We start from the raw sequence: 23,296 nt of genomic DNA, 5'->3' as shown, positions 1-23,296 counted from the left end.
TTACTTGCGTAGTCTTCCTGATTGGCTGCAGATTCAGTAGGGACTTCTGTCTTCCGTACAGAAACTGTTGCTCTGCGTTCTTTGTAAAGCGCTGGAGGTTTTTGTTCTACCTTTGGGAAGGTTGCTGTTCTCTTGTTCAGGAAAGCAAAGCTTGGATCATTGCGTGTTTCTGCTTGGTCTACGATGAATTCAGCAAGGAAAGCAAACGGTGGAAACGCAACTCGACGATCTTTCTTGTATCTTGATGCTTGAGTGACCCACCTTTCTTGCAAGTTGTAAGGAAGTTTCTCGATTATGGGATCAATTCCACGTGCTGTATCCAAGTATGAGAGACCTGGCAGATATCCACTAGACTTAGCGGCTTCTATTTCTAAGAGTAGGTCCCCCAAACCTCTCAGCTTCTGATTGTCCTTGTTTGTTATTCTTGGATAGTTTTCTATCCTCTTCAGAAGCGCATCCTCGATCACTTCAGGTGATCCATAGCATTGTTCTAGTCTCTGCCACACCATAGCAAGTCCTGCTGCTGCATCATGAACATGTACTGACCTGATTCTTTGGGCTTGCTCAGTGGATTCTGGTCCTAGCCATTTGACGAGCTGGTCAAGCATTTCTCTGTCTGTCAGATCTAAGTCTTGGGTACCGCTCAGGAAAGAGGACTTCCAAGCCCAGTAGTTTTCTGGACGGTCATCAAATTTCATGAGCGCATTTCAGCGCTCACGATCTCACGGCGCATCAGGAATCTTGCAACTTCTGTAGCTCTTGCTGCGTCTGGTGAATACTTCCTGGGTGTAAACTCAGGGTATGGCTGCGGCTGGTAAGGCTTATTAGATGCTTGACTAAGTCCATTTTGGTTAGGTTGCTGTTCTCGTCTTTTGTAAATCTTTCTGCTATAATCCAAGCTTGTATTCGCTTGAGGAGGGATTACATCAGCATCTGCTTGCACTCTTGGAGGGTTGACAGATTGGTCTCTGAGCATGCGACCACTTGACTCCTCATGCTGAGGTTCTGATTCAGTCTTGCGGTGTGGCGTAGTATCAAAGTTGCTTATTGCTGGTGGAGTCAATGATGACCTAGGTATGTCATTGGACGGCTGGTCAGTGTACATGGTTGCTTGTGACTGTACGTACTCACGGGTGCGTTGGATTGCGCTGTGGGTTGATGTCTGGGTTTCTATGCCAGCGAACTGAGATTCGGCAGCCCTTGCAAGAACTTCTGCCTCTGCTAAGGCTGCTGCAGCGTTTTTCTGCTGTTTGAGTAAGTGTAAAGATGCTTGCACTTCTGCTTTTTTCCTAAGTGCCTCAGATTCACTTTTTGCTTGCTCTCTCATCAATTCTGCTTCGTGTTCTGCATAGGAAGCCATTGCACAGGCTGCTTCTGCTTTTGCTCTTGCCTTGGTTGCTTTGACGCTAACTGATGACAGACTGGTAATGCTTGAATGTCTAGAACTAGTTATGCTTGAATGTCTAGAACTAGTGATGCTTGAATGTCTAGAACTAGTGCGTTTAGATCTTGCTGCACCAGCGTTAGCTGGAATCAGATCTGCTTGACTGGATGTTCCGGACAGTGTTGTGCATCTAGACCTAGTTCTTGGCAAGCTGCATGTGTCTTCCTCTTTACAGGAGCATTGAGGGTTAACTGATAGAGTGTTGTTCTCTGTGTCCTGCTTCTCCATTTTGCTAGCAGCGTGGATGATAATGATGACTGAAAAACACAGCCTTGTGGAATTAGTTTCACTTTCGTTTTGTTCCCACACAGCCTGGATTTATGAGTCCTTTTACTGCTGTGGACGATTCAAAGCTGCTTAACTGCTTCTGATAACGTTTTAAAGCCTTTTTACTGTAATGTCTCGGCTGTGTGTTGCCTGAGGTACACAGCTTCACATCAAGTAATAACCAAATCTCAATAAAAGAAGCGCTGGTTTCTTTGATGCAGCCTTTACTGAGATATAATCCATTCATGTGCCTTTACATATGAATAAGCAGATATGTGGTGGACATGAGAGTGGATATGATAGTGAAAGTATGGTAAAACTGTAAAACAAACATATGAAAGACAGGTATAAGTATGGCTATTCAACATCATACATTATACATAATTATGCAGAAGATAGGGACTAACTAACATGTGCTTACTACATACTAGAACACATTATCTATACAAAGATCTAACATCCCTCTATACAGGCTGAACTAGCAAATCCTTTACTTACAGGCTTTTGGTGTTCATCAGACTGCAATAGATTAGCTTGAGAGGTCCTATGTCTGTTCCCTTTGGAGTCTCATGCTGTAATGGATATACAAGTCTAGACTTGCCCATATCAGAAGGGAGAAGACCCGCCCCTAGGCTACAGGAAAATGGAGGGTCTTAAAGGGACAGACACTGCTGAGTGCAGAGCACATGAAATATAGTGCGAAGGCAGCACAGGTGTATAAAAGAAAGTGACCTACTACAAATTGTGTGAAGACAGGACATTAAGCAAAGGATTGCAGTCCCCAAGAAGAGAGACAGTGAATAAGGGATTCAGCCAACCTGTATCCCATCAGAAGCGCAGATTAAGCTGATGTTTAAGCAGCTGCCGTTTGATCCAGGAAGAACATTCTTATGCGACATGGGTGCGGCTAGAAGCATTATTAGGGAATAAAAGGTGCCTAAGGGGTTAATTAGTAAGAAAACAGTAGTAGGGGTGGGGCTGGGAGGAACTATCTGCCCACTCCAAGAAATAAGGGAAGTAATTTTACAGATGAAGAAAAAAAAAAAACACTAAGTTTGTATCGCGACTGTTTCAGTTTCAGATGCCATTCAGATAGTTTTTCTAAATTAACTGAAGGAGGGGTTACAGGTTGCCGCAGCCCTTTTTCTTCCAAATTATATGAAGTAATTTACTCTAATTTGTAATGAGTTAAATGGACATGTATCTGGGGTTATCACAAAAGAACATAGAGGTAGGTAAAAGCCACTAGCATATGTTTCTTGCCCGCTTGACCCTGTGATAAAAGGATCCTCAGCTGTGTGCGGCTGTAGCAGCCTGTAAGGAGCTGCTGGATAAAACCAAACAATTTATATAGTTTTGGAACATCCTCTGATTATAATGGTCCCACATGTTGAGTAGTGACCATATCACAATAAAACGGTGCAATGTGTTGAATCCTGCCCGTTTACTTCCAGTACAGGAGCAGGCACTAGAGGGGGAGGAGAAAGTGTTTGTTTAATACCCCTCATGACTGCTTTGAGCTGATGATGGCAGAGTCCGAATCTTTGAGCCCTGCCAAAAAGACTCCTCTCTCAAGCCCTGATGAGACCCTTTATGTAGATGGATCATGTTTCTACACAGAAGAGGGTAAGCCTGTAACTGGGTATGCAGTAGTAGCAACAGTAGTAACAGAAAAATAAATAAATAAACAAAAGGAAAAAAGGAATGCAGAGGCATAGTGTTGAGCGAACACGGACTGTATTATTCGTGTTCGTACCGAATAATTGGATTTTTGTTACCCGAACACGGACACGGACACTTTACTGTATGTTCGGGTAAAAAATCAGTGTTCGGTCGTTTTATTTCCGGGTTTTGCATGTTTTGGCGCTCTTTTCATGGCGGGCTTTCAACAGCCAATCAACAATCGTTTAACTGGTGTGCCTTAAGCTATCCCAGCCATGCCTGCAAATGTATGAGTAGCTGTGATTGGCCATCTGAAGCATGTGACCAAGTCTTTATAAGTTCGAGGCAGCCGCAGCGGCGTCATTCTGCTGCTTAGCTCAGGGACAGAGCACACATACGTGCTGGCTGCTGATTAGGGAAAGACAGGCAGGGAAAACGAATTGGTGTCCGGATAGAATTTAGGGTCAGGTCGGAGTGTTTAGGCAGGGCGAGTTGTAGGCATTTTAGGGATAGAGTCTGCTGAATTATAGGGTCAGTGTGTTCTACAAAGTACAATCAATATTGCTGTGTGGTGTGGGATAGGAGATAGGCAGGTGTCAGTGATCCACATCCATTTTTCTGTGTGTGGGCTGCAGTGAACACAATCTTTTTGGGGTGCAGTGAACACAATCCTTTTGGGGTGCAGTGAACAAAATCTTTGTGGGGTACAGTGAACACAATCTTTGTGGGGTGCAGTGAAGACAATCCTTGTGGGGTGCAGTGAAGACAATCCTTGTGGGGTACAGTGAACACAATCTTTGTGGGGTGCAGTGAAGACAATCCTTTTGGGGTGCAGTGAACACAATCTTTGTGGGGTGCAGTGAACAAAATCTTTGTGGGGTACAGTGAACACAATCTTTGTGGGGTACAGTGAACACAATCTTTGTGGGGTGCAGTGAAGACAATCCTTGTGGGGTGCAGTGAACAAAATCTTTGTGGGGTACAGTGAACACAATCTTTGTGGGGTGCAGTGAAGACAATCCTTGTGGGGTGCAGTGAAGACAATCCTTGTGGGGTACAGTGAACACAATCTTTGTGGGGTGCAGTGAAGACAATCCTTTTGGGGTGCAGTGAACACAATCTTTGTGGGGTGCAGTGAACAAAATCTTTGTGGGGTACAGTGAACACAATCTTTGTGGGGTACAGTGAACACAATCTTTGTGGGGTGCAGTGAACACAATCCTTTTGGGGTGCAGTGAACAAAATCTTTGTGGGGTACAGTGAACACAATCTTTGTGGGGTGCAGTGAAGACAATCCTTGTGGGGTGCAGTGAAGACAATCCTTGTGGGGTACAGTGAACACAATCTTTGTGGGGTGCAGTGAAGACAATCCTTTTGGGGTGCAGTGAACACAATCTTTGTGGGGTGCAGTGAACAAAATCTTTGTGGGGTACAGTGAACACAATCTTTGTGGGGTACAGTGAACACAATCTTTGTGGGGTGCAGTGAAGACAATCCTTGTGGGGTGCAGTGAACAAAATCTTTGTGGGGTACAGTGAACACAATCCTTGTGGGGTGCAGTGAAGACAATCCTTGTGGGGTGCAGTGAAGACAATCCTTGTGGGGTACAGTGAACACAATCTTTGTGGGGTGCAGTGAAGACAATCCTTTTGGGGTGCAGTGAACACAATCTTTGTGGGGTGCAGTGAACAAAATCTTTGTGGGGTACAGTGAACACAATCTTTGTGGGGTACAGTGAACACAATCTTTGTGGGGTGCAGTGAAGACAATCCTTCTGGGGTGCAGTGAACAAAATCTTTGGGGGGTACAGTGAACACAATCTTTGTGGGGTACAGTGAACACAATCTTTGTGGGGTGCAGTGAAGACAATCCTTGTGGGGTACAGTGAACACAATCTTTGTGGGGTGCAGTGAAGACAATCCTTTTGGGTGCAGTGAACACAATCTTTGTGGGGTACAGTGAACACAATCTCATACTTCTGAAGATTTGAGGGTGCTGCCTGTTCCATACTCCTCCTCCTCCTCCATCCTTTTAGGTGTACAAACAATAGTAATTGGGGCCTAGTGTGCTTCTGTACGTGTGAGATACATACACTTTTTTTTATCATATTTCCTATTCCGCTATTCAATAAAAACCTTTGGGGATCAATTAAATTGCGGAATAGTCTGTGTCGGTACGTGTGAGATCCACCTTTCCAAGTTTTTGGGGTTCATCTCATACTTCTGAAGCTTTGAGGGTGCTGCCTGTTCCATACTCCTCCTCCTCCTCCTCCATCCTTTTAGGTGTACAAACAATAGTAATTGGGGCCTAGTGTGCTTCTGTACGTGTGAGATACATACACTTTTTTTGATCATATTTCCTATTCCGCTATTCAATAAAAACCTTTGGGGATCAATTAAATTGCGGAATAGTCTGTGTCGGTACGTGTGAGATCCACCTTTCCAAGTTTTTGGGGTTCATCTCATACTTCTGAAGCTTTGAGGGTGCTGCCTGTTCCATACTCCTCCTCCTCCTCCTCCTCCATCCTTTTAGGTGTACAAACAATAGTAATTGGGGCCTAGTGTGCTTCTGTACTTGTGAGATACATACACTTTTTTTGATCATATTTCCTATTCCGCTATTCAATAAAAACCTTTGGGGATCAATTAAATTGCGGAATAGTCTGTGTCGGTACGTGTGAGATCCACCTTTCCAAGTTTTTGGGGTTCATCTCATACTTCTGAAGCTTTGAGGGTGCTGCCTGTTCCATACTCCTCCTCCTCCTCCTCCATCCTTTTAGGTGTACAAACAATAGTAATTGGGGCCTAGTGTGCTTCTGTACGTGTGAGATACATACACTTTTTTTGATCATATTTCCTATTCCGCTATTCAATAAAAACCTTTGGGGATCAATTAAATTGCGGAATAGTCTGTGTCGGTACGTGTGAGATCCACCTTTCCAAGTTTTTGAGGTTCATCTCATACTTCTGAAGATTTGAGGGTGCTGCCTGTTCCATACTCCTCTTCCTCATCCTCCCTTTAGGGTAGGAAAAAATTTAATCGGGCCTAGTCTGTGTTTGTACGTGTGAGATACACAGTTTTTTTATCCTATTCCGCTATTCAATACACACCCTTTTAGTGTAAAAAACATTAAATTGCGGCATAGTTTGCATATTTGACTGTGAGATACACCCGTGCGATACTGTTGTTCTTTTGTTCTGCTATTCAATAAAGACCTTTCTAGGGCAAGATCTTAAATTTCAGAAATATGAGGAGAGCGTCAAATAGGGGCCGTGGCCGGGGTCGTGGTGCTGCTGCTAGAGCTCCTGTTGCAAGGAGAGGACGTGGTCGATCTGTGCCAGCTACACGCACAAGTGAAACACCTTCCTCAAGTGTGAGTAGGCGACAGAACCTGCATCAGTATTTGGTAGGGCATCATACGCCTCTAGAAGTGATGAGGCCAGAACACAGAGAGGCGATAGTAGATTGGTTTGCTGCTGACAGTGCCTCCAGTTCCTTCACATTGTCTCCCACCCAGTCTACTGCAGAAAGGTCAGAGTTGGCACCTGCAGCCAATGTCCAACCGTCTTTCACCTCACCCCCTTGCAAATCAGGCAAGCAGTCTGAGCCCCAAGCCATACAGCAGTCTCTTATTCTTTTTGAGGACTCTGTCAGCAGGGTTTCCCAGGGCCATCCACCTAGCCCTGCCCCAGAAGTGGAAGAGATTGAGTGCAGCGATGCCCAACCACTTATTTCTCAAGATGAGTACATGGAAGGACCATCACAGCACGTCTCCGATGATGACGAAACGCAGGTGCCAACTGCTGCGGCGTTCAGCATTGTGGAGACCGACAGGGAGGGCAGGGGTGAAGACTGGGTGGAAGATGATGTGGAGGACGATGAGGTCCTCGACCCCACATGGAATGAAGGTCATGCAGGTGACCTGAGTATTTTGGAGGAAGAGGCGGTGGTCGCACAGAGCCACCAGCACAGCAGAAGAGGGAGCAGGGTGCAGAAGCGGAGCGGCCGTGCCCTAGACACTACGCCTGCTACTGCCCAACGCAGCAAGGGAACGAGCGCACCAAAGTCAGCTCAAAAGAGTTCTCTAGCGTGGAAGTTCTTTACAAAATGTGCTGATGACAGGACACGAGTGGTTTGCACCCTGTGCAATCAGAGCCTGAAGCGAGGCATAAACCTTCTCAACCTGAGCACAACCTGCATGATCAGGCATCTAAGTGCAAAGCACGAGCTGCAGTGGAGTACACACCTTCAAAACCAAGAAACGTCTCTGGCTCATCCTGCTTCCTCTTCTGCTGCAGTCTCGGCCGCTCCAGCCACCTCTGTAGTCATACCGGCACCTGCCACCCCGCAAACAGATGATCTGTCAGCAACACCACCACCTCGGTCACCAACAACCATCTCCACAATGTCCCGTGGAAGTGTTCAGCTTTCCATCTCCCAAACACTTGAGAGGAAGAGGAAGTACCCTCCTACCCACCCGCGATCCCTGGCCCTGAATGCCAGCATTCCGTCTGGTGGAGACGCCCAGTTTTAAAAAGCTTATGTCGGTGGCTGTCCCACAGTACGTCGTGCCCAGCCGCCACTACTTTTCCAGGCAAGCCATCCCTTCCCTGCACAACCAAGTGGGGGAAAAAATCAGGTGTGCACTGCGCAACGCCATCTGTGCCAAGGTCCACCTAACTACCGATACGTGGACCAGTAAGCACGGTCAGGGGCGTTATATCTCCACACTGGGTAAATGCAGTGGCGGATGGGCCTGAGGCGGATAGCAATTTGGCGCATGTCCTTCCACCACCGAGGATTGCAGGGCGCTTCAGTTTGCCTCCTGTTTCTAACTCATCCTACTCCGCTACCTCATCCTCTACCGCCTCCTCATCCGGACAGCGTAATACCTTCACCACCAACTTCAGCATGGCCAGGGCTAAACGACAGCAGGCAGTTTTACAACTTGCCTGTTTGGGGGACAAACCACACACCGCGCAGGAGTTGTGGAGGAGCATGGAACAGCAGACAAATGAGTGGTTGCTGCCAGCGAGCCTCAAGCCCGGCCTGGTGGTGTGCGATAATGGGCGAAATCTCATAGCAGCTCTGGGCCTAGCCGGTTTGACGCACATCCCTTGCCTGGCGCATGTGCTGAATTTGGTGGTGCAGAGGTTCCTTAAAAACTACCCCGATATGTCAGAGCTGCTGCAGAAAGTGCGGGCCGTCTGTGCGCACTTTCGGCGTTCTCACCCTGCTGCTGCTCGCCTGGCAGCGCTGCAGCGTAACTTCGGCCTTCCTGCTCACCGCCTCATATGTGACGTGCCCACAAGGTGGAACTCCACCTTGCACATGCTGCAAAGACTGTGCGAGCAGCAGCAGGCCATAGTGGAGTTTCAGCTGCAGCACGCACGCGTGAGTCGCTCTGCGGAACAGCACCACTTCACCACCAATAACTGGGCCTCCATGCGAGACCTGTGTGCCTTGTTACGCTGTTTTGAGTACTCCACCAACATGGCCAGTGGCAATGACGCCGTTCTCAGCTTAACTATCCCACTTCTATGCCTCCTTGAAAAAACAATTCGGGCGATGATGGAAGAGGATGTGGCACAGGATGAGGAGGAGGAGGAGGAGGATGAAGAGGTAACATTTCAAAGGCTTTCAGGGCAGTCATTCGCAAGGGGCTCCGAGGGTGGGTTCCTGCACACACAAATGCCAGGGACACAATTGTCCAGCAGGGGCACAGTTCTGGAGGATGAGGAGGAGGAGGAGCTGGAGGAGGAGATGGAACCATGTTCACAGCAGGGTGGCACCCAGGCCAGCTCATGGCCATCACTGGTGCGTGGCTGGGGGGATACAGAGGACACGGACGATACACCTCCCACAGAGGACAGCCTTTCGTCGTCTCTGGGCAGCCTGGCACACATGAGCGATTACATGCTACAGTGTCTCCACAACGACCGCCGAGTTGCCCACATTCTAACTTGTGCTGATTACTGGGTGGCCACGCTGCTGGATCCCCGTTACAAGGACAACGTACCGTCCTTAATTCACTCACTGGAGCGCGATCGCAAGATGCGCGAGTACAAGCGCACGCTGGTAGATGCGATGCTGCTGGCATTCCCATCTGACAGCGGGGCCACAGTGGAAGCACAAGGCAGAGGAGGAGGAGGAGGTCGCCAACGCAACCAGGGCACCGCCAGCACCTCAGAAGGCAGGGTTAGCATGGCCGAAATGTGGAAAAGCTTTGTCAGCACGCCACAACAAACAGCAGCACCAGCAGCTCAGATGGAACGTCTTAGCAGGAGGCAGCATTTTACCAACATGGTGGAGCAGTATGTGTGCACACGCCTACATGTAGTGAATGAGGGGTCTGCCCCCTTCAACTTCTGGGTCTCCAAATTGGGCACATGGCCTGAGCTTGCCCTTTACACCTTGGAGGTGCTGGCGTGCCCTGCAGCCAGTGTATTATCTGAACGGGTATTTAGCACGGCTGGGGCGTTATAACAGACAAGCGCAGCCGCCTGTCCAGAGACAATGTGGACAAGCTCACGTTCATTAAAATGAACCAGGCATGGATCCCACTGGACTTTTCCGTACCTTATGCAGAATAGCAATGGATACCGACCTTACCCACCCATTGTTCCATTTTTGCTCTTTCTCACTCTTTTGGGGTGTACCCTCATTTAAAATTTGTGAAAAGAAGCAGTGTTGGCTACCTCGTCCTCCTCCTCAGGGCCAGATTAACGTAGGGGCTATTGGAGCTGCAGCTCCAGGCCCCTACCTTTTATATAGGCCCCGGGTTGGCCATATTCACTGTTACCACTCTTCTGTCACTTGTAAACACAGAAGTCTGGCTTCTATGCTCGCTTCCCCAGGCAGCACCCTCAGAACCTCCCCACACAGCGCGAAGGCCGGACAAGGAGGGACAGTTGCCGATGCATGGATGTGTTTATGGGCTTCAGAGACAGCATCCCATGTTGAATTAGGCATGCATGGCTGCACCCTTCCTCCTCTGGGTGCATGGCAAGGCACGGCCCTTAAGGCCCTTCAAAATCCTCAGCACCAAGCCCATGATGCTCTTAATCCGGCCCTGGTCCTCCTCCACCGCCGCTTCCACCTACACCGCCCATAGGTGTGCGCAGCCTATTGCATTAAGGTGTGCACCCCAAAGTTGAAATACACATGCATGTGTTTGCCAGCAGGGAGAGTAATGTATAGGGGCCATGTACCTGTAGGCAAAGAGAAATAGAGCAGAGCAGGTCCGAGGGAGATCTTTCCCATCTCCTCACTGGCAATGCTATGTGCCCTAGGTGATTAGGGTGTGCCCAGGCACACCCGGCACACCCTGTGCGCATGCCTATGTCACCGCCACATCCACCACCACCTCAACCTCCCTCCTACTCCATATGGGCCTCGTCCTTCAGAGATGAAGAAGAACATTGTTTTATTTTTCTGTTTTTTTTTTTGTTGTTTTAAGTTATTTCCCTATCCACATTTGTTTGCAGAGCACTTGCCATGCTCTTAATTACGTTTTGCTGCAATTTGCAGCACTCTAGCCCTTTCCTTTGGTGTTTTAGAGCCATTTTAGTGCCTTAAAGTTCGGGTCCCCATTGACTTCAATGGGGTTCGGTGTCCGGGAAAAGTTCGGTAAAAGTCTGGGACACGGACCCGGACTTTTTTTTAAAGTTCGGCCGAACCCGTCGAACACGGACATCTAGGTGTCCGCTCAACCCTAGTCATAAGCATTAATCATTCAGTAGGGGAGCATATCTCATATGATGCCATTATTGATGAATTTGCATCTAGAAAGGCCAGAAATGTCAGATTTTAGTTTCAGTTTGTGTTTTCTGTTCTGCAGTGAAATAATTTAATTTTCTTTAGTGTGATTTATTCTATATTTTATTTGTATATTATTCTTAATAATTTAAAATATTTTTTCTTAAATAATATTGGTTTGTACAGAGTATATTTAAGTTATGAGCAGTTTATTTATTTATTAATTTTTTTTGAGCCGGGAGGGAGTCTCGCCCGGGGAGCAATTTAATGTAGAACCGCCACTGCCCTCCCTAGTAGTGTATAATGGTCTCTTCTGCTAGAGGATTTATCAGTATGGACAGGACATGTGGCTGAGACTTTCTCTCTCTCTCTCTCTCTCTCTCTCTCTCTCTCTCTCTCCAGTTCCTCCTTCTGGGGTTTCAAAGTCAGCAACCAGGGGCAGAAAGTGTACACATAATAAATGTATGGGCATTTAGAAATTTAAACAGTAGAGAGAAGCAGATCTCTACACAGGCATATGTAAATATTAAATATAAACACACAGCTGTCCCTCATTTAAGGGATTATGACTCTTTGGGATCCAAATCCCTTTGTTTCTCTTCACTCCTTTAGGTACCTCCTTTTCGGTTTGATGCACCTACAGACAAACAAATGCTATTGATCGTATTTGCTCCTTTGCATAGAGTTTTCTTTTTTCAGTCTTGTTCCCTTTTTTAACCCAGTAACCCTGCGAATAGCAAATGTCCTATCCCTGAGCGATTAGGCTCACACCTCCACTGTATCTATGGTGTGAACCATGGCTTTCAACCTGTCTGTACTTTAAACAGGACGTCAGACATAGACTGATGAAAGGGCATTGGGTGGTGTTTGATATACGTAATTTCCGGTCAGATGGAATGCAGGTGGAGCGCAAACCGGCGATTCCTATACAATACATGCTGATCCCTGTCTTCTTTGATGTGCAATACAACCTTATTTTTTTAAGTAAATGATTTGATATACTGCACCATGAGAGTGTTTCTTCCTCTCCCTCTCTATATGGCAACACTGGAGCTTTGAATACGCTATTTATATACATAATGAATGGATTACTGCAGTGGTTTTAAAACATTCCTGTGACCTCATGTATGACATCTTGGATTTTCCCATATGCACAATTTGACTCCCTGTTATAGGGGTCAATTAAGTCTGGTGAGTGTATAGTGCATCTGCATGATGGTGGAGAGGAACCTTTCCTATACTCGCTGAGGACACTATTCATGTGTGGGATATATATTCACAATTTTTATGTATTTTTTATAATTTAAATGAAAATGTTTTATTTATTTGTCTATTCACTATTGTTTATTCACTATGGTGATATGTATTTTATGATGTAAGAACGCAGTTTCTTTGTTTCTTTTGGACTTTAAACATGTCTTGCTCTCTTTATTTGCATTACATGTGAGTTGAAAAGATTAGTAGTGTACACAAGAATGGCAATATTGTTTCTGCTTCCTAATCAGTTACCAGCAGCCTTTCTCAATTTTTTTGTACTGCAGAGGAACCTTAAAATCATTTTTAGATCTGAGGGTACCCCTGCTTAAAGTGGAGTTCCACCCTAATTTAATACTTACCTCCATCTTCTTGCTCCGGGTCACCTGAAAAAGAAATGGATAATCGCATATTTTTTTTTTTTTACTTACCTCGTAGCGAAGAAAATATACTTACCTTACTTCCTTCTTCCTCCTTCCTCGACCGCGGCCCGTCGTCACTTCCTGGCTCTGCAATGATTCCTGGGAGCTGAACGTCATCGCTCCCAGGAATCATTGCGCCTGCACCGGCCCCGACGTCAGTTCCGGGTCGCGCCGTCATCCCCTTCTAAACAGCTTCTGGGCATGCCCAGAAGCTGTGGAGGGATGACGCGCGCGCACCGGAAGTGACGGCGGGGCCGGCGCAGGGCATCGTGGGACCGAAGAAGGCGGAAGAAGACGCCGAAGGGGATCTCGCTGGCTTCAAGCTGCCCACATCTGAGATGGCAGCGCTGGACAAGACGTTTTCAAGGTAAGTATTTGTCCTAACAGGTAAGTGCAACCCGGGACAGATCAGAGGCTAGCCATTGTGGAATGTACTAGCCCTGACTGTCCCGGGGGTATTTAAAAAAAAATAAAAATCCAGGGTGGAACTCTGCTTTAAATATATTCATCAGGGGTCAGTTGGCAAAATGCACCTATTACAGTGGCCGGAATTCTACCCTTATATACAGCTACGAGATTTTTGGTGTCATGCTACTGACTACGCCAAATGGTATTCAAATAGGAACTATGCAGGCACCATAAGATGGGAGGTTAATCAGCCACAGCTCAAGAAACCCTCATCAACCTCAGGAGGAACACTAAGATTCCATGAAACCCTGGCTGGGAATGGCTGGCACACAGGAAGTGACAAGAATACTACATTTCTGTCAGGATCAATGTGTATTTTTTGTGCTTGATGAAAATGTTCTTAGCCTGAACACTAACGCAACAACCACATAGGGTTTTTTTTTTTTTTTGCTGACAGTGTCTTGCTGGAAAAGTTTCTCTTCTTGTTCTGCAGGTACTACAGGAAATTATAGATAACCCCCCCCATCACCCAAGGTGAGGAGAATTTCCATCTTAGATGGTTGTCACCAAAACATTTGTTCCTATTTAAGCTGAGTGTATCGATTTAAGCTGGGTAGACCAGTAGAATTTAAAACAAAAATTTGTGCTAATATTTTTAAGAAAACTTGTATGAAAATATTCTCAGAACAATTACATGTTGTACGAAAGTAGTTCAAGATTTCGTTTGCTTTTAACATTCGATTTTGGAATTAATGGGCTTTATCAAACGAAAACCAAATAGACTGTTAGAAATTCATACATTTAAAGAGGAAGTAAACTCTCCCACTCTGATGCTTCTTTTCATCTAGTCCATTATATTAAGTTATTTTCAAACTATTGCTATTGTAATTCAGCCCCAATCGCATGTGTAGCACTACCCCCGTGAGGGTTGCTGGTTAATGGGTGTTCCTCAGCACTCCTGTGACCCTGTGAACCGTCCAGCCCACCTGAAACTCTAGGTTCTGATATATACCTTTACGAACACTCATACACAAGATAAATGAGTTCTGATCTTTTTCTTAAAGAATAAACAAATCAGTTGACCAAAACCTGCCTAAACCAGCAGGGTTCAGCAAGACTGATGCAAAGAAGCAACAAATAAAGAATTGCAATATCAATGCATAATGGTGCAACAACACTTTTAGGTTGAAAACAGTGACTGATATCCTCTAAGATAATTCTGCAATTCCTAAATTAAAGGAGAGCTCTGAACTATCTTAGTCCTAGTAATACTCTAACTAGCAATACTGTAACCAGATAAATTGTGTCCCCTTTAAGCAGTAGCAGATGTCAACTCCCCTCCCCTAACAAGGCCTTGCTAAGTCTTCACCGGCAGTTGGAGCTCTTAATACTGTCTAAGGTACCTGAAGAATCAGAGGTTAATTTGTAATCCCAAGAGGAGTGATGTATATAATAGTGTCTGCAGTCAGTATGTGGATGAAAAGGTTATACTTGCGGTCAGTACTCAACACAGGCACCCTCTCTCTCTCTCGAATGTCCGTTCGTGAGGGTCCTACAGGATAGGCGATGCACTCTCCCATGCTCCAGCGTCTGGAAACGAGTGATGCTCTGCTTCCTCAAGCTGTCCGTCCGGCCTTCACTGGCTTCCTCTTCAGCTATACTGTGACAGCATTCAAAGTACAGCGATCAGCATCTGCTCTGCTGAGGATGAGCTCCGCATGCAGGTCAGGCCTCGTGCACTGGGCTGCAGCCAGTCCTTCACACACGCAGTAGGCTGGTCCGCACTCACTGGGTCCCCGGAAGCAAGAGAGCATTCAAACTGTGGAGCAGATCGGTTTATAGTCTCTCACATGGTCCTCTGCTTCCCCGCTGCTCCCTGGGAAGATAGTCCCCCCCAGCAATCCAGACAATGGTCTGCTATCTGGTCAGAACTACATCTTCCACAATCCTGTTCTTCCACTTCCTGTGAGAGGCCAATCTCTTCTGAAAGCAGTCTTAAATGGGTACACAGACAACTCCATCAATAACGATAAATCCGTATATTTATAATTGTAGTCCAATCCCAAATACACGTGTTACTTACTTTTTAAAAAACGTTAAAAAATACTTTTTTGCGGGGTAAGGCAGCGCCATCTTAAGTATTTTTTTCCGAGTCTGCAGTAGAGTGTATTTCCGCCCTTTCATGTAGCCCTTGCTGTATTGTTAACCAAGCCTCGTTCTTGATCAAATGTTCCTATGGCAACCGTGCCCCGCCGCTCATAACTGACTTGTTTTATTCCACATTATTTACTTGTTATTATATTTTGCCTGTGTCAGTGTTATAATGTCCGCAGTATGCAGTCTGATGCCCAGGTTTTACACCCCATGTGATGTCACAGGGTCACATGGGGTGTAGGAGGAAGCTTTGAATGACTCTGCAGTCTCGCGGGGTTTGAGTGCTGTGACGCAGGGAGTGTATATTACAGACACGGCATCATGTCAATTGACAGATGGCACACAGAGCGTGCCATGAATCACGGGAGAAATGTGCATGCGCCGGTGACGTCATTATAAAGAACAGAACTGATTACAACAAAACTGAGCAAGTAAGGAGACATCTACAAGCAGTGATCTTTAAGCTTTTTTTATGCTGATTTAAATGTGATAAAGTTGTGGGGGAGAGTTTACAACCACTTTAAGAAAAAATATGCATCCTAGTCCTTTAAAAGTCGAAATTAATGGCGTTTTGATCTAATCTAATTTGATCTAATGAATAGAAAAATGAATAAACGGTCTTTCAATATTCTTACAACCAAAAATGTTTAACAAAGTTCTACTAGTGTATACCCAGCTTTACTCCACTTCCTATTTGTGTCTAAATTTAGGATTTCTCATCTCTCTCTGTTTTAATGACAATTGTTCCAAGAACAACCAGGGTGAATGTCCTCAACAGGGTCTAAACCAACAAAAACAAAATTGGCAGGTCTAAACCTTCCCTATTCCAAAACTAGAAAAAAAGTATTGTTTTTTCATGCACTTTAATTCTCTATGGTCTGCATTGTTGGGGATGTGAAAGATGTGCAGCCTTGACCTAACATATTGGCTTCTAAATTAAGCTTTTTCAATTAGGCTTTGATACCTAAACCTGGAAGCTGATTGGTTTCTATGCAGAGCTGTACCAGATTTTGCACGTAAGGTTTAGTAAATCCCCTCACTATGTTTATTGTTTGTTGGTTTTTTTGCTTACCATATGTAAACGTTTGTCTCCTTTTTGTGTTTTTTTCCCATTTTATCAACGATAACAGTTGTTTAAAAATTAGAACCTATCAAGCTAAAAAAAAAAATCTTTTTCATAATGTTACATCTTTAACCTCCCTGGAGGTATGATTCTTTCCGATTTTAGGTGCTGAAAGCGATACCATTATTTTGCATGTAATTCTTAAGAATGAGCAGCCCAAACCAACTATTTACATATGATTTTTTTTTTTTACTGTGCGTTCTTCTTTATAACATTTTGGGTATGAAAAAGTTTGAAACACTAAATTATAAATTATAATATAATAAATAACTATAAATAAGTTAAAACATGTATGTATGTCTATATATATATATATATATATATATATATATATACATATACATATACACACACACATATATATATGTATACATATATTTTATATATATTTTATATATATATATATATATATATATATATATATATATATATATATATACATAAAAGGTACAGTAAAACTGCAGGAAAGGGCACTGGGGGGCAAACTAATGTGAATTTATTTAATTTTGTAATGTATCAGTGTGTTTGGTGTGTTTTACTATTTGAATTTGCCGCCTGTTCCACCCCCCTGCGAGCGTCACGTCGCAGGAGACGGAAGCCGGGGCACAGAGCATCGGGAGGAAGATCCGGCCGTCGCACACCACCGGGATACATCGCTGGATCCCGGGGACAAGGTGAGTACCCTCTCTTACAGGATCCAGCAATCTCACTAGCGGTACCCCGAGTGTGGCTCAGGGTTACCGCTTTTGGCACTGAAATTTAACCCCGAGCCACACTCGGGAATACCGCTAGGGAGGTTAAAGTGGAACTTTACTCAAAAGGGGAAGTGTCTGCTTTTCAAATATTTTGTGTGGCCATCCACTCTTCCACTCCTCCATGATGACATCATGGAGCTGGGGGATGTTAGAGACCTTGCACTCCTCCACCTTCCGTTTGAGGATGCCCCACAGATGCTCAAAAGGGTTTAGGTCTGGAGACATGCTTGGCCAGTCCATCACCTTTACCCTCAGCTTCTTTAGCAAGGCAGTGGTTGTCTTAGAGGTGTGTTTGGGGTCATCATCCTGTTGGAATAATATATATATACACGCACGCACGCACACACACACACACATGCATTTTAGCTTTGGGGTGCACACCCTAATGTAATAGGCTGCGCACATCTATGATGGGCTGCCTTAACGCAAATCACATTAATGCATGCGCGATAATGCATCATAGCGGAACACTTTTTGAAAGTCTTGATGTTACCAGTCTGCTAATATTTACTTCTATGCTGTCCTTTCAGTCCCTTTTCTTCAAAATAACTGGTTCACCTTTGAGCCCCATGCATAATGAATATTGAGTACCTGCCAGCAGTGCTAGCCAGCAGTATCCACCAGCAGTACCAGCCAGCAGTAACCACCAGCAGTACCAGTCAGCAGTACCTGCCATCAGCAGTACCAGCCAGCTGTACCAGCTAGCAATACCCACCAGCAGTACTAGCCAGCAGTACCTTCTTTATTATTCTGTATAACAGAGAAGAAAAAGTTTTCAGGTTGGCACAACTTAAGACACAAACTATTTTTTAACTTTTAAACTTAAAATAGTCTTTTCTGTTCTGTTTTTTTTTTAAAGCTGCATCACAACATTTTTCTGCCCTATCTGTACAGAATTATCCATATCAATACACGTATCAGGAAGGGATACATTGCTGTATTAATATTTTGAGCACAGCCCTATTTAAAGCCCTGTTCTATGTGCCCCTTTTATACTTTGAGTACCTGCCCCTCCAAAGGTCTCTGCACGGCCATGTACTCTACCTGTGGATAGATAAGACTGGTATGTGTTTTCATTTACATTTTCTTGCTCTTGAATTTGAAGTTCACAAACAATTCAGCCTTGATGAGTAGATATGGACTACTGGCTTGACAATCGATACTTTTTTGTGCACCTTTAGCATTTGTTCTTTTGTGTATTTTTAGCAAAGCCTGAGTAGACATGCGGCTGTGTGAATCCAATGGAATACAAACTCCCGTTTTTCACCTTTCTTGCTTAAAGCCTGGATTTAGTTAAAATTAAAAAGAACATCAGCACAAAGAACAGTTCAATGCAAGGTGCCCCTTGGACTGCTGCTGACTTTCCTTGAAATCCAAGGTCTTTCACCCCCCATATCCCTGTAGTGGTAATCTTCCGGTGCTCAGGGATGAAAAGCGCTCTATGCATGAAGGAGATGGATCTTTCATTCATTCATCCCTCCTACATTCATAGAGCACTTTTCATTCTTCATTCATTGAAGCTATAGTGTATGGAGGAAGGGGGCGTAAAGGGCACCGAACCAAGAACAGTGGTCTTGGCTTTATGAGTCAATAGTGCAATGTATGGTTGCCTATGTGTATATGGGATTGACTGAATTACAAATATTATTAACCCCTTGGCGCCGGCCGCACGCATATATGCATATTTGCGTTCATTAATGTAAACACAGCTGTGCTGAGAGTGTCTGCCCTGCGCAATCCCAGCACAGTTACTGGCGGCTAATGGAAAGCTCCTGATCGCTACCTGTGATCGGGACCTTTCCAATCATGTGACACATGACACAGGTCACATGATCCTAAACTCTGCCTCCCGGCATCCGAAACCCCTTAAAGGGCTGGGAGTTGCCTGCTTAAAGGGATTAAAGTATAACTGAAGGCAAAACTTTTTATTTTTGGTAAAGAGTAAAAAGGGATTAGAACGCCTGTCATTTTTTTTTTTATTTATTTATTTATAAGAAGAAGATACACAGGAGATTTACATTTACAATATTCATGAGATCTGGTCCATTTGGTTCAATCACAAAATAAAACAAAAACTAACACATAATTGTTATCTTTGTATTCATACATCCATAAGTTATTAACTCTGAAAATTTATTCTAAGAGATCTCAAACTCAATATGAACTGCCTCTTTCTTAAAGAAAAAAAAAAAGAAAAAAAAAAAACTCCCGTGTCCCTAAACTTTTATTTTAGTTTTACATCAAAAGAAACCAACAAAAAACAACCAAAAACACTAGAAACAAAAAAAAAAAAAAAGGTGGGGGGGGAAAGCTTTCCACAACATGTTACGCTTTTATATTTTGGTCCACCCCTCACTCCTCTTATAATTAGTAAAGAATAAAGAACAGACTCTACCCTCGAGATCTGTGAATCTCTCTAGTCTCCGGATCTATGACCACCCTATCCAGTTTTATGGCTTCCTCTCATTTCTATTTATTTTATTCTTCTTTCCTTACGTCTCCTACCAATGTTATGGCCAAGGGGTATCTAACTTTCCCCTTTGAGCCAAGTTTTCCTTCCCCTTCCCATCTCTTTCTTTCCCTTCCCCTAAATGGGGCCCTTGATGTACATTGCCTCCAATTTAGTGGAGCCCTTATCAGGTAGCCACGTGCCTTACTCAGCCTTGCTTATATTTATAGTTATAGTTCAGTTTTTAGATGTATTCGTCCCTTTGGGTATCCGACTATCTGGGAACCAGAATGGCCTTTCCCTAAAAAAAGAGAGAAAAGCGAAGAGAGCGCGTGGGGGGGGGGGGTGGGCGGAGGTCAGGGAAGGGAAACATAGTGGGGAGGGAAAGAAAAAAAAAAAAATAAGAATTTGTGTCCCTGTGCCCTCGTGTTCCCCTTGTAATCTGGTGTTCTCTTTAATCTATCTACGTATTCCTTATTCTGAGTGTTCTCTTCCATGCTTATCATTAACCTTCCCCTTGACTTACTTGTGTCTCAGCCTTGTGATTGTGTATACCTTCACTATTCCCTTGTTCCCCCTCAAATGTGATATTTACCTTATATCTCCTCCAGTCAAGCCTACTTCTCTCTTTGTGTATTCTTTGTTCTATCAGTGTCTTATTTTATTCTCAGTGAAGAAGAAAAAAAAAAAAAAAAGAAAAGGAAAATTTCCCCTTCCCTCTTCCCCCCCCCCCCCCTCCCCCGGCAACTTCCTATTTACTCAACAAGGGCTTCTTTATATCCCTTGCCTTCCTCGTCTCCATATCTCTATGGATCCGTAAGCAAAGCCTTCCCTTCATCTGTTCCTATGAACTGGTTCCACAGTGTCCATTTTTTAATATGTTGTTCTTGTCGGCCTTGTGCTGAATAAATCAAGCCTTCGAACTTATTTATTTCCTCTATTTTGTTCCGCCACATACTAATGGTCGGGGGGTTAGAGTCCCACCATCGAAGAGGTATACAGGCTTTGGCTGAATCCAAGAGATGAGGTATAATGGATTGTTTATATTGTCTGCCTGATATATCCAAGGCATGAAAAAGAAAGAAAACAGGTCCATCGGGTATTATATATTCGGTGAATTTCTGTGCTATCTCCCGTATTTGTCTCCAGAATCTCTCAAGCTTAGGGCATTCCCAGAAAATATGTAATAGGGTCCCCTTTTCTTGCTGACAGCGCCAGCATCTTTCCGATAGTTGTGGATTAAATGTATGTAAGCGTGTCGGTGTGTAATACCACCTAGATAGTAGTTTATAGTTTGTCTCCTGAATGCGTGTGCAAATTGAAGATTTAAATGTAAATTTCATTATGTGTTGAAGTTGTTTTTCTGTAAATTTATATTTCAGTTCTTTCTCCCAGTTAGTAATGTATTGTGGCCTATATTCTGCAGATGGAGTAACTATCAGAGCATACGTTTTTGAAAGTACGTGGGATATCCCCCCTGTCTGAACACACATACTCTCGAAGGTGGTGAGAGGCCTGTCGAATTCTTCAGGGGGGGGTAAAGATTTTAGAAAGTGTTTTAATTGAGATGCTCTCCAAGGGTCCAATCCGTATCCCCCTTCTGCCATAGTCAGGTTATTTACCGTCGCCCATGCTCCTGTCACTAAGAAGTGAGAGGCCTGGAATATCCCAGCCTTCCTCAAATTACTAAAATGGCCATCTTGGTATCCCGGGGTAAACTGCGGATTCCCCAATATAGGTGATATTGGTGAATATTTTGTAGAGAGAGCATGAATTATAGAAAAGTTTTGCACAAATGTGAATCGTTGTCCCAACTGTCGGATGTCGCATCATATCTCGAGGCAAAGAGCCCAGACACCATGGTGATCTATTCAATGGTATTTCACATTGCGCCTGTTCTATGTTTGGCCATATTTTGGTCTCGGTATGACGGCACCAGTCTATGAACCTGGCCAGATGTACTGCCTGATAATATCTGGACATGTCTGGGACCGCTAGTCCTCCATACTTTTTAGGTAATGATATTAATGTTTTCTGTAGTCTTGGTCTCCGTTGAAACCAAATAAATCTTGTGAATACTGTCTGTATCTGTCGAAAAAAGTCAGGTGGAATTAAAATGGGTAGGGCCTGAAGTAAATACAGGAATCTCGGCAGTATGGTCATTTTCAATATATTACATTGTCCGAACCAAGAACTAAGTCCTGTATGCCATCTGCATAGTTGATCGCTAATTTTACTCAGAAGCGGTGGGTAGTTAAGCATATAAACCCTAGATGGTTCTGGGGGTAATAAAATCCCCAAATATTTTAAGGCTACCTTTGTCCATTTCAGGTTGAAATTTGTGTGTAGTTGTGCCGTAAGGGACGTAGATACCCCTATTCCCATAGCTTCGGATTTGCCCAGATTAATCTTTAAATTGGATAATGCGCCGTACTGCCGAAACTCCTGCAATAAATTCGGGAGGGAGACTAGGGGTTTTGTAAGTGTAAAAAGCATGTCGTCTGCGTATGCCGAGACTTTTTGCTGGGTATTTGCTACTTTTATTCCACTTATATCTGGGTTGTTCCGAATGGTACTCAGAAAGGGCTCTAGAGAAAGTGTAAATAACAGGGGCGATAATGGGCAGCCCTGTCTTGTACCATTTGTGATATTAAACTCCTCTGACAATACCCCATTTGCCTTAACCCAGGCTGTAGGAGTAGAATACAATTTTGATATCCACTCTCTCATCTTTTCTCCTACCCCCACATATTTTAGCACTTCGAACATGAAATTCCAGTTAACCCGGTCAAATGCTTTTTCTGCATCTGTGCCTACAAACGTGCATACCTGTTTAGAATCATAAGCTATATGTAAGAGATTTAAGGCTTTCACAGTATTGTCGCGTGCCTCTCTAGTGGGTACAAAACCCACCTGGTCCAAGTGTATCAAAGGAGGGAGGTAATTTTGTAGCCTAGTAGCAATAATCTTAGAAAATAGTTTCAGATCCACATTAAGTAATGATATGGGTCTGTAACTAGCACATGCTGTTGGGTCCTTTCCTTCTTTGGGGAGTACTGATATATGTGCACGTAATGTATCTCTATGTAGGGGGGAGTTTAAACTGGATTTGTTGAATAGATCAACCATCTGTTGGCCAAGGATTGGGAGAAAGGTCTTGTAATATTGTATTGGTAGTCCGTCTGGCCCTGGTGCTTTCCCTATTTTAGTGTTCTTAATTGCTGTCTGTAACTCCCCTATAGATATATCAACAGATAGCTCCTCTCTCACCTCCTCTGATACACTTGGCATGCCTGATTTGATAAGGTATCCAACCATTTCATTTGGTTCTATTGACTGCGAGCTCAGATTGTAAAGTGTCTGGTAATAGTTCCTAAATTCTCTAACTATGTCCTCTGGTTTCTCTATTTTCTGACCCGTAGGGGACACAAGTTTGGGAATGAATGTTTTCATTCTATCGTTACGTAAGGTACGGGCTAATATTTTCCCGCATTTGTCTCCTGACTCGTACATCACCTTTCGGCCTCTCTGTATTGCCATCTTCGCCTTATATTAATGGAGGTCCACTATTTGTTTGCGGACGGTGGAGAGTTCCTTCCC

The 23,296-nt window shown here is 44.3% G+C and overlaps 1 protein-coding gene and 1 long non-coding RNA gene across 2 annotated transcripts in view; both read right to left on the bottom strand.

Moving 5' to 3' along the window:
- LOC309560041 overlaps positions 1 to 23,296 on the bottom strand; it is a 156,877-nt gene that overhangs the window by 9,450 nt on the left and 124,131 nt on the right. The window lies entirely within an intron of this gene.
- Positions 695 to 23,236, bottom strand: LOC309559770 (uncharacterized protein; the record flags this gene model as incomplete). The annotated part of the gene is made up of 3 exons (XM_082263205.1): positions 695 to 1,701; positions 22,336 to 22,525; positions 22,967 to 23,236. The coding sequence occupies 3 exons, from the start codon at positions 23,234 to 23,236 to the stop codon at positions 695 to 697; spliced, it is 1,467 nt and encodes a 488-aa protein (XP_082119331.1).

Source organism: Pelophylax lessonae, assembly GCF_965119305.1.
Source record: "Pelophylax lessonae genome assembly, chromosome: 7".
Lineage (NCBI taxonomy): Eukaryota > Metazoa > Chordata > Amphibia > Anura > Ranidae > Pelophylax > Pelophylax lessonae.
This window is presented reverse-complemented; position numbering and strand designations above follow the sequence as displayed.